The following is a 12,537-nucleotide window of genomic DNA, read 5'->3' as shown; positions in this document are numbered from 1 at the left end:
AGAGTACAGGTAAATTGGATGAATCAGTGGTCATTATTACCTGTTGTTAGAGATACTCAGAGTAAATTGCTGTGAAAGTTCTTGGCCAAAACATACTCAGACTCTGGAGAACATTCTGGAAAGTACCACGTTTTTTCTGATTGTTCACATGCTTTGCAGACAAGTTTCTGGCCTAAATTGAAATACATCTGGACTAGTTACGACTACTCTTACATTAAACATGGTGATAGTCTCTCCAGGGATGTAACTTTTAACTGAGGCTATAATTGCACACCTGTTCATGGCTAGTACAGTCCATGTAGGATTTTGTTTTTACTGTCCCACCTTTTTCTCTCCTGGTTATACTTTGTCCACAGCAGTTCAGTCTCAAGTTGGGAGGAGGTGGGTCACCACTCACTGATCCTTCTAAGCAGTGAGGCCCAGCAGAAGTGTTTCTATGCATTAGCTAAAGCTAATAGAATAATGGTCTAAAAAGCTTGAAAATGGGATGAAGTACCTCCGAATCACAGAATAAGCCGAGTTAGAAGGGACCCATCAGGATCAGTCCAGTTCCTGGCATTGCACAGACACCCCAACAATCCCACCCTGACCTGGGAGTGTTGTCGAAACACTTCTGGAGCTCTGGCGGCCTTGGGGCTGTGGCCATTCCCTGGGGAGCCTGTTCAGTGTCCCAGCACCCTCTGGGGGAAGAACCTTTTCTGATATCCACCCTAAACCTCCCCTGACACAGCTCCAGCCGTTCCCTCAGGTCCTGTCCCTGGTCACACAGCAGAGCTCAGGGCCTGCCCCTCCTCTTCCCCTCATGAGGAAGCTGCAGAACTGCTGTGAGGTATCCCCTCAGTCTCCTCCATCTGAACACACCCAAGTGGCCGCTCCTCATTTCCCTCACAGCCTTTACCTGATTTGGACAAAAGTAAAACACTCCCATTCATTTCACTTAATGAACTTTACGTTTTCCTGAATGTATTTCTTGTGGTCTACTTTTGGATTAATTCCATTCTCTGAATGCTGCCTCTTCAAGGACCTGGAGCTACACTTGTCCCCAGCTGGAGTCTGAACAGATTTTGTGGGTAGTAGTTCTGATAACTCGCAAACAGGCCCTGCTCCTGACTCGCCACATCAGTATATCAACACTTAGAGCACTTTGTTCCAAGGAAGCACACATTTGATTCATTAGGGAAGTCGAGAGGTTTCAGGGGATTTTGGGGTAAAATTTGAGGCTGTGCATGGCAATGTGGAGAGCAAACTGGACCTGTGCCTTACAGTGCCTCTGTACTGCTGTCTGTGCTGAGGACCACGGGAATTCAAGCCTGGGCTGTTCCAATTAGGCTGCTGTCATTGGTGTTAGAGGTTGGACGGCACAGAGACACCTGGCCTAGCCCTGTTTCATTCACCTACTGATTAAGTCCAGATGGGGTTGTTTTTTTTGTTGTTTTTTTTTTGTTTTTTTTTTTTTAATTTAACCAGTAGGCCATGCTGTAAACTGATTAATTCCTCATCCCCCTGAAGCAACTAGGAAACTAACTGTACTTCGAGCAGCATTGTTACCTCCCTGGCTGATGAGTAAGTTTAAGTAGTTTACCAAGCTTACGTTGATCCACACGGCAAGTCCTCATCCTGTCCCTTCACACACAGTTCCACACTGTGAGTATGATGTTGATGCAAACAATCCTTTTTGTGTGTGCATACAATGTGGGGTGCAAATGCTTCTTACAGCAGTCTTAGTACAGCTAAACTCGTTTGCAATCCTCATTTCCCCAAGGATCCTCTGGCTTTTTTCCCATACTCAAAGGGCCAGAAAAAAGAAGTCTCTAAGTAAAATGTTCAATTATTTTCATTAGCTGATCTCTTGCCACTTATTAATTGTAGAAGAATGACACCTGAAAGGAGGGCAACAGTGGCATTTTGGGGGAAGAGTGATTGATTTTAATGTCAGAAGTGCAAAGTAACACATCAAATGGTTATTTGCATAGAGCAGGGCATCATCTCCCTCAGGTTGTGTTGAATTGGTAAATGGTAAAGGACTGCACACAGCGTTTTCTTCTGCTCTCCTCAGCACCATAACTTCTGTGTCATTGTGCAGGTGCAAAATCAGCAGGTGTTGATGCCAGCTTGCACAAAGCAGGTATGAAATGAAAGGGCTGCCTGGCCAGTGTGAGGTGTGTGGCTGGAGGGAAATCAGTGTTGATGAAACAAGGCTGTACCTCAGAAACAATGCACTCAGAGGAGGAGCTTCCCTCACACACAGGAACTGTGCTCTGCCTTGGAACTGTGTGGTTGGGTAGAACAGTCCCTGGGGTGTGGACACAGATGGCTGATTCTTGGAAAATCTGTTTTATCAGGGCAGAGTAAATAAATATGTGCTGTTTGGATTAAGCTGTCTCTGAGTTGTGGTTTGGTTCTGTTGCTCAAGGAGTGGGAAGTAAAATAGTTCCTATCAAAACACTGGAAACAGGAATTTCGCAGGAAGAAAATCAAATGGAAAATAGACACATTTACAGTTGCCCAACACGTGGTGCTGAAATTTATTTGGATTTGTATCAGTTGCATTTAAAACACAAAGACTGTCTGGTACCTAATCCACAAATAAGTCTTGTCAAAGAACTATATACTGTTTTAAAAATAAAAAAAGGAAATATTTTTGTAAACAGGCTTCACACCTTCAAATGCTGCAGTTTTCAACTTAATTATCAATAACAATGTCCAGTAAAATAGGCACTTCCAATTCATGCTGTATCACAGAACGAGCAAGTCTGGGGTGAAATTTCTGGTCGTTTTCTTTTGATGTGTTTTTAGATTTCTTATCTATTTAGTTTCTTGAAAGTTTGTTTTTTGTTTTTCTCTTCTTGAGTAAAATTCCTAATTCATGTTTATGAAGTCTATTCATACCCCCTTGGAGCAAAGAAAATAAATAATGAAGTAGATTTGGTTGTCAGTGGGTCTGACACCTGGCTCTGCGAAACTGTGTACACCTGCCCTCTGAGAACTGAGTTCAGCTCTGGCACTGTGTCAGAACTTTCCTGTTCTCAAAAACCCCATGTTTACAATCCTTCCAGCTGGAAGCGCTCTAAACTGATGGGAGCACCCATTCAGAACTTTCCACCAATTGGTCTGTGCATGTTTGTTGATAAGTGGATATTGCTCTTCACTCAGAATTCATAGATGAAATTGTCTGCCATCTTGCTGAGTTTCATTTTCTCATTAAATATCTCCTGAAACCTAATATTCTGCTTTGGAGTGAAGTAGTTCTTCCAATCACCAACAGCACCTAGGAAAGCAGGAACAGAAAGAATGGTGAAGTGAGCAATATGTGGAGTATTATGATTTGAAAACAAGCCTGGTTTTGTTAATGTTGCAGATGGCACAGGTATTAATATACTCTTAACCACAGTCATTGTGGTTAAGAATATATTAATTGAATTGTTCTGGTGTGACTCTGGGCACCCTATGCCAGGGCCTCCCCACCCTCACAGGGAACAATTTCTTCCTAATATCCAATCGAGACACCTCCTCTCTGTCAGTGGGAAGCCATTGCCCCTTGTCCTGTCACCCCAGGTCCCTGTAAAGAGTCTCTCTACTACATGGTCTTGTAAACACTCTAAAAAAATCATAGATTCATAAAACAGGTTGGGTGGGAAGGGATCTTTACAGTTAATTGTAGTCACCGTCTAAAATTATTAAATGAGTGGTAGCCCAAAAGCCACTGACAAAAGAAGATTCCTAGAAAGGGACCCTAGAATGGCCTGACAAATGAATCCCATCCTCACACCTGCTCCGAAGCTCTAGGAATTTTTATGGATGAGATGTCCAGCTATGTAAGTGGGCAGTTAAATACTTCTGGGTGGTCATGGACACTGTAATCAGAAAAGTGTTTCAACTGTTACCCCATTCAGGCAAAAAGGAAATCGTCCTTTAAACTGGTACATTTTTATGAGCCAATGTTTACAGTTTCCACGCATGAGCACGCTCTAAAGACCCCACATCCCAAACCTGACTAAAGTATTCATCCCATTTTCTGATTAAAATAGCATTAAGTCACAAAGGACAGGAAAAGAGAGCCCAAAGCCTAATATACACATATACATCTTCTGTAAACTGGCTAAACTAGCTAAATGTCTGGGATTTGCATAGGAACTACTTTGATGTGAAAATGTTGGGATTTTTCAAAATTTTCATCATATCTTTATCAAAGTTCACTGAGTTTGACAAATGTATTTCATTTTTATGTTTCTTTTTTATTGACAGATTGTATGTTGTCATTTGTTTCTGCCGACTGGTAAAACCATCGTGAATTAACGGAAGGTAACATTTCTCTGTTTATTAACTGAAACAACTCTTAAATTGTCAATTGCTGTTCAAAAATTAACTAAATCAAAATTATCAAAATCCCTGTAAAAACGGTGGGTTTGATTTACCTGTAAGCCAAACCTGCGGAATCTTCTGAAACACCAGAAGCAAGAAAACACTCCTGAGGGTATTTTAAAATCACATCTGAGCTAAGAACTGTGAAAATTTTTCCAGGGTCTGGAAGTTACCTATGACCATCCTGTTGTTGTTGTTGTTGTTGTTGTTGCCAGCATATTCCTTGCTCAGGAATATTTCAGTAAGATAAGGGGTGATAAGAGCAGTCTCATTCAGAAGGATTGTGTCTGGCTCTTTCTTATTCTAGTCAACTGAGTGACCTTGGCAGGTGGATATCAGAGACGTGTTGTAAAACACAGAGGTGGTCAACTTTTAGATAAAAAAAAAGACAGATAAAGAGGAATGCTGGGTGAACCTTTCCTTTTGGCTCAACAGCTATCATGGAGCAATATTAATCAGGCTGTTGTTCAGGCTTCTCTGTGCTTCTCTAGTACAAGTCTGAATTTGCAGCCAGAGAAGTTCGGAAGTGATTTTTAAGAAGGCTTCAGATCGAAGAAACCTGTCATCACTTCCCAGGGCTGACCCAAAGACTCCAGGAAAGACCTTCACTGCGGTCTTTGTCTGGATTTCCACTCCTTCTGCTGTGTTAGGCGCAAAGGAATTTACCTTTTCGGAAAATCAGCTTCCTGTTGGATGTCAGAGCACACACGGTGTGATTGGGATCACTGTTCTCCTTTTCTGTGTCATTCTTCATCTCTGAGAACGAGGACTTCTTGCAGATGTCTTGGATATCGTTGTCACTGACATTTAAACTCAAGAACAAAGCAATTTCCTTTACAGCCTTAGGGAGATCCTGAGGTATAAGAAAAATACAGCTTTTATGTTTCTGGGCTGATTATCAGACTTTTAGCTGATTTGAAAATTATCCCTTTTATTTATCCCATAATGAATTTGTCACACATTTATTTGCTTTCAAGCAAAGTTAAATATGTCATTGGATTGTGCAAATAACAGGTACAGTAAACCTGATTCCACTCTTAGCCATACTCACAGAAATTAATAAATACAGAGTGTGTCATATCACACACAGTCACATTGTCAATTTTACCTCCCAGCTCAGATAAAATGTTCTCCTGTCTCTCAGAATGATTTCCCTGGAAACAGAGGAATACTCAAAGCCCAGCTCCAAGTAGCTTATTTCATTGGACATGCTATATCTAGAGATCTAACAAGTAACTCAGAATCCAAAATGGTTTGTTTATATTCCTAGTAGTTTGATTTTTTTTCTCCCCCAAAAATGAACAAAGCTATTTTCATGGAGACACTAGAAAGTATTTTCTATTCATCTAAAAAGTCATTCTCTGAAAGGTAGGGTATGTTGATAATTTACTTTTTCAAGAATAGCAATTTTTCTCCTACCCCTCCAACCTCTAATTTTCTTTTTTATTGGGAACACAAGTCTCAAATATGAGTAGTTCTGTTGTCTTACATCACTTTTTGAAAATTTCACCTGAAATGTCAGACATAGAAAATTAATGTGTGGCCCTCAATAGATGTCCTTGGTTGGTTTTTCCATAGAATAAAAAAAAAGAGGAACTTAAAATTCTGTCTGAGCCTGAGGAAAATTGTCTGAGTCCCATTCCTGTGTCTAAGAAATGCAACTCTCACAAGATTTGATATTTATATAACTTGTGTAGTCAGAATCATTTAATTAATTCAAGATTCCATGCAAGTGAAAAATATGCCCGAATATATGTGTTCACATTTCCCTTCTTTCTCCTTTTTCATTATAACTTCCTCTTTGATGTTTTAATGTTGCTAATTTACAAGTAATGCCTTCTGCACCAAGAGCAGAGAGCATATTTACCTTCTTCATGTCTTCATAGAACAAAAAGAGGATATTCTTTTCATCTTCATGTTCTGCCCAGCTTAGGAAATGATCAAACCAGGATCCACAGACAACTGAAAGGAAAACCCATGTAAAAGAGATTCAGATAAACTTTATTCAGAAATAACTGTAAAGCTACCTCATGCATTCAGGGGAATGATCCCTTCATAATATGCATCCTGTATTCCTCTAAAACAGAGGCAGTTCTCTGTGTCAAGTGACGCAAATTTATACAAGTAACTTGCAAAGAGGTTTCCATTCTTGTTGGAATTTGTTTTCATACCAGATAATATTCTGAGATATTTTGTAGTGGAAGCAGGCTCCAGATCTAAGGAAAGGCCAATAATGAAGTAAAATGTACCAGCCTAACAAGATCTGAACGTCTCACAGATGACTAACTGCATGTCTGTGGTCACAAAGATATGATCACCTGAGCAGCACATGAAATGAGCAGTCTGGTAAATGGAGCACTCTGTTGTTGCCTCTCTTTCATCCCAGAAGAAGGGAATTTGCATCATTTTTAAATGCTGAAGAAGAATTCCTAAAGAACTCGTGCAAATGCCTCATTCAGCCAGTGACACAGATAAGGGTTTGTAGCTGATTTGTTTTGTCTGAATACCCCATTTGCTGAACCATGGGAACACAGCTAAATTTCAGTTTTCTTTTAAAAACCAAAATTCTGACCTCTCCCTTTCAAAGACGAGACGAAAACCTCTTGCAGGGCAATGAGCAGAGGCCTGAACACAGAAAGCTCAGCCAGCATTCTCCAGAACTGTGACTCTGCTTTATAACCACCACCACCAGAAAATTCTAATCTTGTAATGGGCATCATTTTGGTCACAAATTGTGAGTTGTAATTAAGTATAAATTATAATTAATAGCTATAATTAAGCTTAATGCTCCAGTCTGTAGCCCTCTCCAGCACATAAAGCAGTTTCCAAGTGCAGGGTATATGTGTTCCACAGTGTGCAATTAAATCCTGCTCCCCTGGCCAGCTACTCTGGGGATGTGGACAGTAATAGCACAGCCCTGGTGGCTTCAGGAGAGCCTTGGACACGCCAGCGAATTCATTACAGTTGTCCCTGTGTGTCCTAACACTTGTTTTGACCTGATATTAATTGTGCAAGAGTACTGCAGGATTTGGATCAAGGAGCACAACCTTGAAATATTTTTACTAGGAGAAAAAATTACTACCTTTCCCTCCACATCACCTCTTACCTAAATTTCTCTTGTAAACAAACATAGTTATCCATTTATGTCACACATAAGCACTCAGAAAATTGAAGGTGGCTAATAATTTATGGGGAAATATGAGATGCTTTTAAAATTTAATCACTGTATCACAGAATGCTTCAGATTGGAAGGGACCTTAAAGATCATTTAGTTCCAGCTCCCTGCCATGGGCAGGGACACCTTCCACCAGAGCAGGTTGCTCAGGGCCCCATCCAGCCTGGCCTTGAATAGAATCCTCTTTCCTATTTTTCACTATTGTACATTCACAGTTGATACTAAACAAGCCAAGATTCTGCGAATCACTGAATCATGTGCCTTAGGGTTGCTCTGGAATACCAGATCTGAGCCAAAGCCTGGAGGAGGCAATAAACAAATTGACTCCTGGAGCTCTGATATGAGCCTGTGATGACAGCAGTGGCACTTTTCTTTTGGAATTTTCAAGGTGATCAATCATTATTGCTGTTATCATCACTGTGGTGACACATGTCCTCAAAGGAGTAATAAAACACTAAAAATGGGAGCGGGCAATGTGAACAAGGTCCTGCTGCCGGCTGCTGTCCCACCACTCCTAAAAGTCTTCCTCTTGTCCTTGGTCTTTGGACCCCATTTCTCACACAGCACATCGGGGAGAGTGTGTGCAGAGGGGCTTCAGAAACATGTCCAGGCTCCTTTGTTGAGCTGCCCAGGGCTGTCTGCTAGCCTGGAGAAGACACCAGACCTGCAGTCACAGCTGTCCCTGCAGCCTGGTGACAGTCCCCTCACGTGCTCTGTCACCAGCCATGGCCCTGCTTGCCCAGGGCAGCAAAGAGCAGCAAAAGCCTGCGAAGAGCCGTGATGGAATGATGCTGCTGCTTCTCAGAAGCACTCCTTGCATGGCTGAAGAGAGCATCTTACCATATGCTCGTGTTTTGTTTGGCATTAGGATTTATCCCCACCAACTCCATATGAATAAGGAGTTCAATAAGGAGTTTGCACACAGTTCAAATTTCTTAAGTCTTTCTGTGCATAATAAACTAACATGAACTGCAAAGAGAAAACATTTATCCTTACCATTGCCTTTTAAGAACATGTCAAAGAAAGAAGTCCAGGTGTCTACAGTAGGAAGGTTTGGGTTATCTCTGTAGTAATGAAACATGGAAACTGCAGTGTCTTTTGGATTTCTGCTGATGTAGATCATCTGTAAATGAAGAAAATGTAGTTGTTAGTGATAATATCCTCCCTTCATTTTAGAGGAGCTCTGTGTGAAAATAGAGCATTGTCATGGGCAGTTTGCAGCGTCAAACCCCTTTCCTTTTGCATTCCTCCTTCGGTGACCATGCCATTAAATTAGAGATATGTTTGTCTCTTCTTAATAAGTAGTACATAGTGATTAGTAAAAAATTCCATGTGGACAGAGGTGTGTTTGCTCCAGCTAGGTAATGTTTATGTTACATGAAAGAGCCTGTGTTAAGTTTAACCTTGAGTCAGTACGTTATCTCATATGTCTCACGTAAGAAAACATTTACTAATTAACATTCAAAGGATAGCTCCAAAACATAAACTTTGGCCTTTCATTCAAATCAGCTTTGTCCCAAAAATCTGGATCTGAGTGATCCTGAAATTTTTGATTTTGAATATAAAATCTAAGACCCAGAGCTTATTTTTTAAAGATCTTCCACGAGAGCAATTAGCACGGGAGGAACTGGTTCAGTAGGTGTCCCTGCCCATGGCATGGGGGTTGGAAAAAGATGATCTTTAAGGTCTCTTCCAATCCAGGTGATTCTGTGATTCTATGAACTCAAAACTGCTCTGAACCTGCCTCCCACGTTTCGTTTCTCCTCTGTTTGCCCAATACATTTATGGGCTCTTCAGAAAGCTCCAGCAGGAGGGTCAGAGTACCTTTAATCCCAGAGCAGCCTGTAAGTAGCCAAGATTTTCTAGGACAGTAGGAAATGGGGTCATGAGAACACCCCCATTACTAATGACAGATTTCTGATTGAAAGATGTTGATGTCCTATTTTGTGTGGTGCCTGGTGTAGAAATCACCCCATGGGAGGTTTGGGGCAGGAGCAGAGCCCAGTCCCTAGTCCAAGGCTCTGCTCATGTGCCTTCCACTGCTGGTCAGCTGTGTCTCCACAATTCACAGCAAAACACCTCTAGAAACTGTGAGTCATTCAAAAATTACTAAGGATCAACAGGACAAAATAGATTCCTAGTAGACTTTCTACATACTTTACCGCTTTGATGTAATTTTTGCCTTACCTTGCATTTCTTATTCTTAAAATTTGGAGGCAACATGTTGTAGTCTAGATGTGTTGGGATGATTCTCTTTGATGGAAGTTTATTCAGCTCCTCCAGTCGGGAAATGTCTCCAAATTCAATGGGAGGTGTTACTGTGACTTGAGTCATGTAAAGCTTTGTTATAACTCCTGCAAGCCAGTGAGTGCCTACAGAAGAGTAAATTTAAGAAAACAAAATAAACAACAAAAAAGATTAATATTTATTACTGTGAAATGTGCATTTTTCATATGGAAACACCTTGCTAGAGAATAGGTTATATTTCTAATCCTCCAGATTCAAGAAACTTTACATGACTAAATTATCCCATTGGCTCTAAATATATAAACACTGAAAAGAATTAGGGCTGTATCTGAATTACAATGTAATTCTGAGAGAAATGTTAACATTGGTACCAAAACCATCCCATTAGGCAAACTGCTGTCAGCTGAGAGGTGACTATATCGTTTTATAGTTTATTTTAGAATAACCTGTTTGTTTCGGTTTTTGTTTCCTTACAATAACTTAGGTCTGTATATTTCTGAAAGTACTGATTGAGCTCCCCCTAGGTGTGTGCTCCTCTGTGCAAGAGAGGTGAGTGAAGAGAGGATAAGAAATTAATAAATCTATGGCCAAGAGCCGCACAAATAACCTCATACAGTTCTTTACTTGCTTATAACTGAATGTAGAAAGTCCTCAGAAAAGCTTTCAAGTACAGCTTTTGCTTACAGGTAAGGAATATTTGTTTGCTTTCCAACATGAAAACACCTGAGACTGTTTTCAATTATAGAATCAAAATGTAGAGAAATGACCCATACTTCTTGTAATATGAACATTTACTGACAGAATAATATAGTCACATCATTAAATATCCTTTCCTGTTTCTTTCACACAGACATTTCCCAAGTAGTTTAAGCAGAGAACATGAAACACAAAATCAGACTTCTTGCAATTAACACTGAAAACTAGAACTTACCAGATTTGGGATAGGAAACCAAAAGGACATCATCTTCTCTAGCTTTAAAAGTATCCAAGGATTTTAAAAGTTCTGGAGAAGACCTGGTGGTAAAGGGAATCCCCTTAAATGTGTGTAAGAGCTCTGCCTCACCGGAGTTGGACATGGTTCCTTAAGCTTTGGATTCCTGCAAATCAGATAACAGGGCTAGGAGGAAGATTTAAAAGTCACTTCTTAGTCAGGTGCTTTGAAGTGACAAATTGAGACTGAGCAGTACAAACCTCATGCTTATATACTTTGCCACGATGTCCTATCAGATATTGGGGGTTTTTTCTGGTAGTTGATAAAGGCAACTGAAATATTAGAGCTAACTTAATAAATAACCAAAATTCTGAGTCATGAAAAATGCATCCCAGTTATCATTTATTGGCTCTCCAGATAAAGAAATGAGGTAATGGTCAAAATGTAATTGTGGAAAATAACAAGAATGAACACTACATGGTGCCTTAAAATATGCTTAATATGATTATTCTGTAAGTTACACTTTGTTGGAAACTATTCTTACCTTCCAAGAAAAAAGCTGCATCTTAAAATAATTTTGATTATTAGAGAAACAATGTCTTTGTAAGTAAATTTTTTTTGTTGTTTCATTTTATCAACTATACAATAGCTTAAAATTTCAAAAGTGCAAATTGATTCAAAGTGCTTGAATCTTGTGATGTTAAGGAATCAGTGTTTTGAAGATTTCCTGATTTCAGCCTGAGGAATCCTAAAAACAAAGACAGTTAGAGGTGCAATCATTTTTTAAGATGTTATATGTCTCCAAAAGAAGAGTATAAGCAACAAAAATCCCCAAATGAAAATAGATATTTAAATAGATATATTATGTAGACATTTAACATTGCTTTTAATCCTGTGTGTTTCGTGATTAGAAGTGGTTGAAGATTCTTAAATCTTTCCACAGAATATGCAGATTTATCGATAGAAAAGTCACTTTTAGGAAAGAGACGGTTTTCCATTAATTATCTGTTTGCAAAAGTTTGGGTTGTTTTTTTCTTTAAATTTGGATATCTGGAAATTATCATTAATATTTTTCAAACAACAAGCTTCACTTTTGTTTAATGTGACCTTAAGCAATGTGAATGTATCACAGTAAAATAAATAGCTCAGTTATGAATTGAAATATTTTAGAATGTTTAGGATTTTCAATTTTCCTTTCAATGGCCACAAATTAATTGATTTTTTTTTTTACATTCTTTTCTTCAAAAATCCAGTGGCTTCACTATTCCTATTGAAAGACTCCTCCAACATATTCAGCTGAGGCCCTTAAATATCTTCAACTCAAAAAACCTCCTTGGAAATCTTGGTTTAAAATGAAGCAATGCTTTGGGAATTTTCCATCTTTACCAATGTTCTTTTTTTATCATAAATAACAACTTGGGTTTGGTCAGAGGAGCTGATTCCCAGATGTACTCCCACAAACCCTGGAGAGAAGTTAATAAATAGACATATCCTTCCAATAAACACCTGAGCAGCCCGGGTTGCTCACAAGGAGTAAGGACACTTACCAGCTTCTGTGCTTGCTTATTTCTAATCAAAACTCCAGAAAAGCCACCAATGTAAAATTTGTTCCCCCCCCCCCTTTCCTTTCTCAGCCTCAAAGAGAAGTGATCTCCTCACCGGCTAAGTTGTCCTTAAACAACAGTTTTGCAGTTATCACCTGCAAAACATGCCCCGTGCCGTTAGTAAACTCTGAATTCCACTCATGCAGGGCCAGGTGGGGTTGAAAATCACGGAAAATATGCTCTGGTAAGATATTCCCTATTGCTAAAGAATGAGAGGT

At 39.7% G+C, this 12,537-nt stretch overlaps 1 protein-coding gene across 1 annotated transcript; it reads right to left on the bottom strand.

Annotated features, from left to right (window-relative positions):
• Window positions 1-2,494: 2,494 nt before the first annotated feature.
• On the bottom strand, window positions 2,495-10,941 carry LOC136290261 (sulfotransferase 6B1-like). The gene is made up of 6 exons (XM_066184634.1): window positions 10,716-10,941; window positions 9,725-9,909; window positions 8,534-8,660; window positions 6,230-6,324; window positions 5,029-5,215; window positions 2,495-3,268 (listed from the first exon to the last, which is right to left on the bottom strand). Exons 1-6 carry the CDS (start codon window positions 10,858-10,860, stop codon window positions 3,150-3,152), a joined length of 858 nt encoding a protein of 285 aa, XP_066040731.1. The 5' UTR covers window positions 10,861-10,941; the 3' UTR covers window positions 2,495-3,149.
• Between the last annotated feature and the right edge of the window lie 1,596 nt (window positions 10,942-12,537).

Source organism: Chamaea fasciata, unplaced genomic scaffold, assembly GCF_029207755.1.
Source record: "Chamaea fasciata isolate MVZ Bird 193981 ecotype frontalis unplaced genomic scaffold, bChaFas1.0.hap1 SCAF_5, whole genome shotgun sequence".
Taxonomy (NCBI): domain Eukaryota; kingdom Metazoa; phylum Chordata; class Aves; order Passeriformes; family Sylviidae; genus Chamaea; species Chamaea fasciata.
The sequence above is the reverse complement of the archived record's forward strand: the minus strand, read 5'-3'. Positions and strand labels throughout refer to the sequence as shown.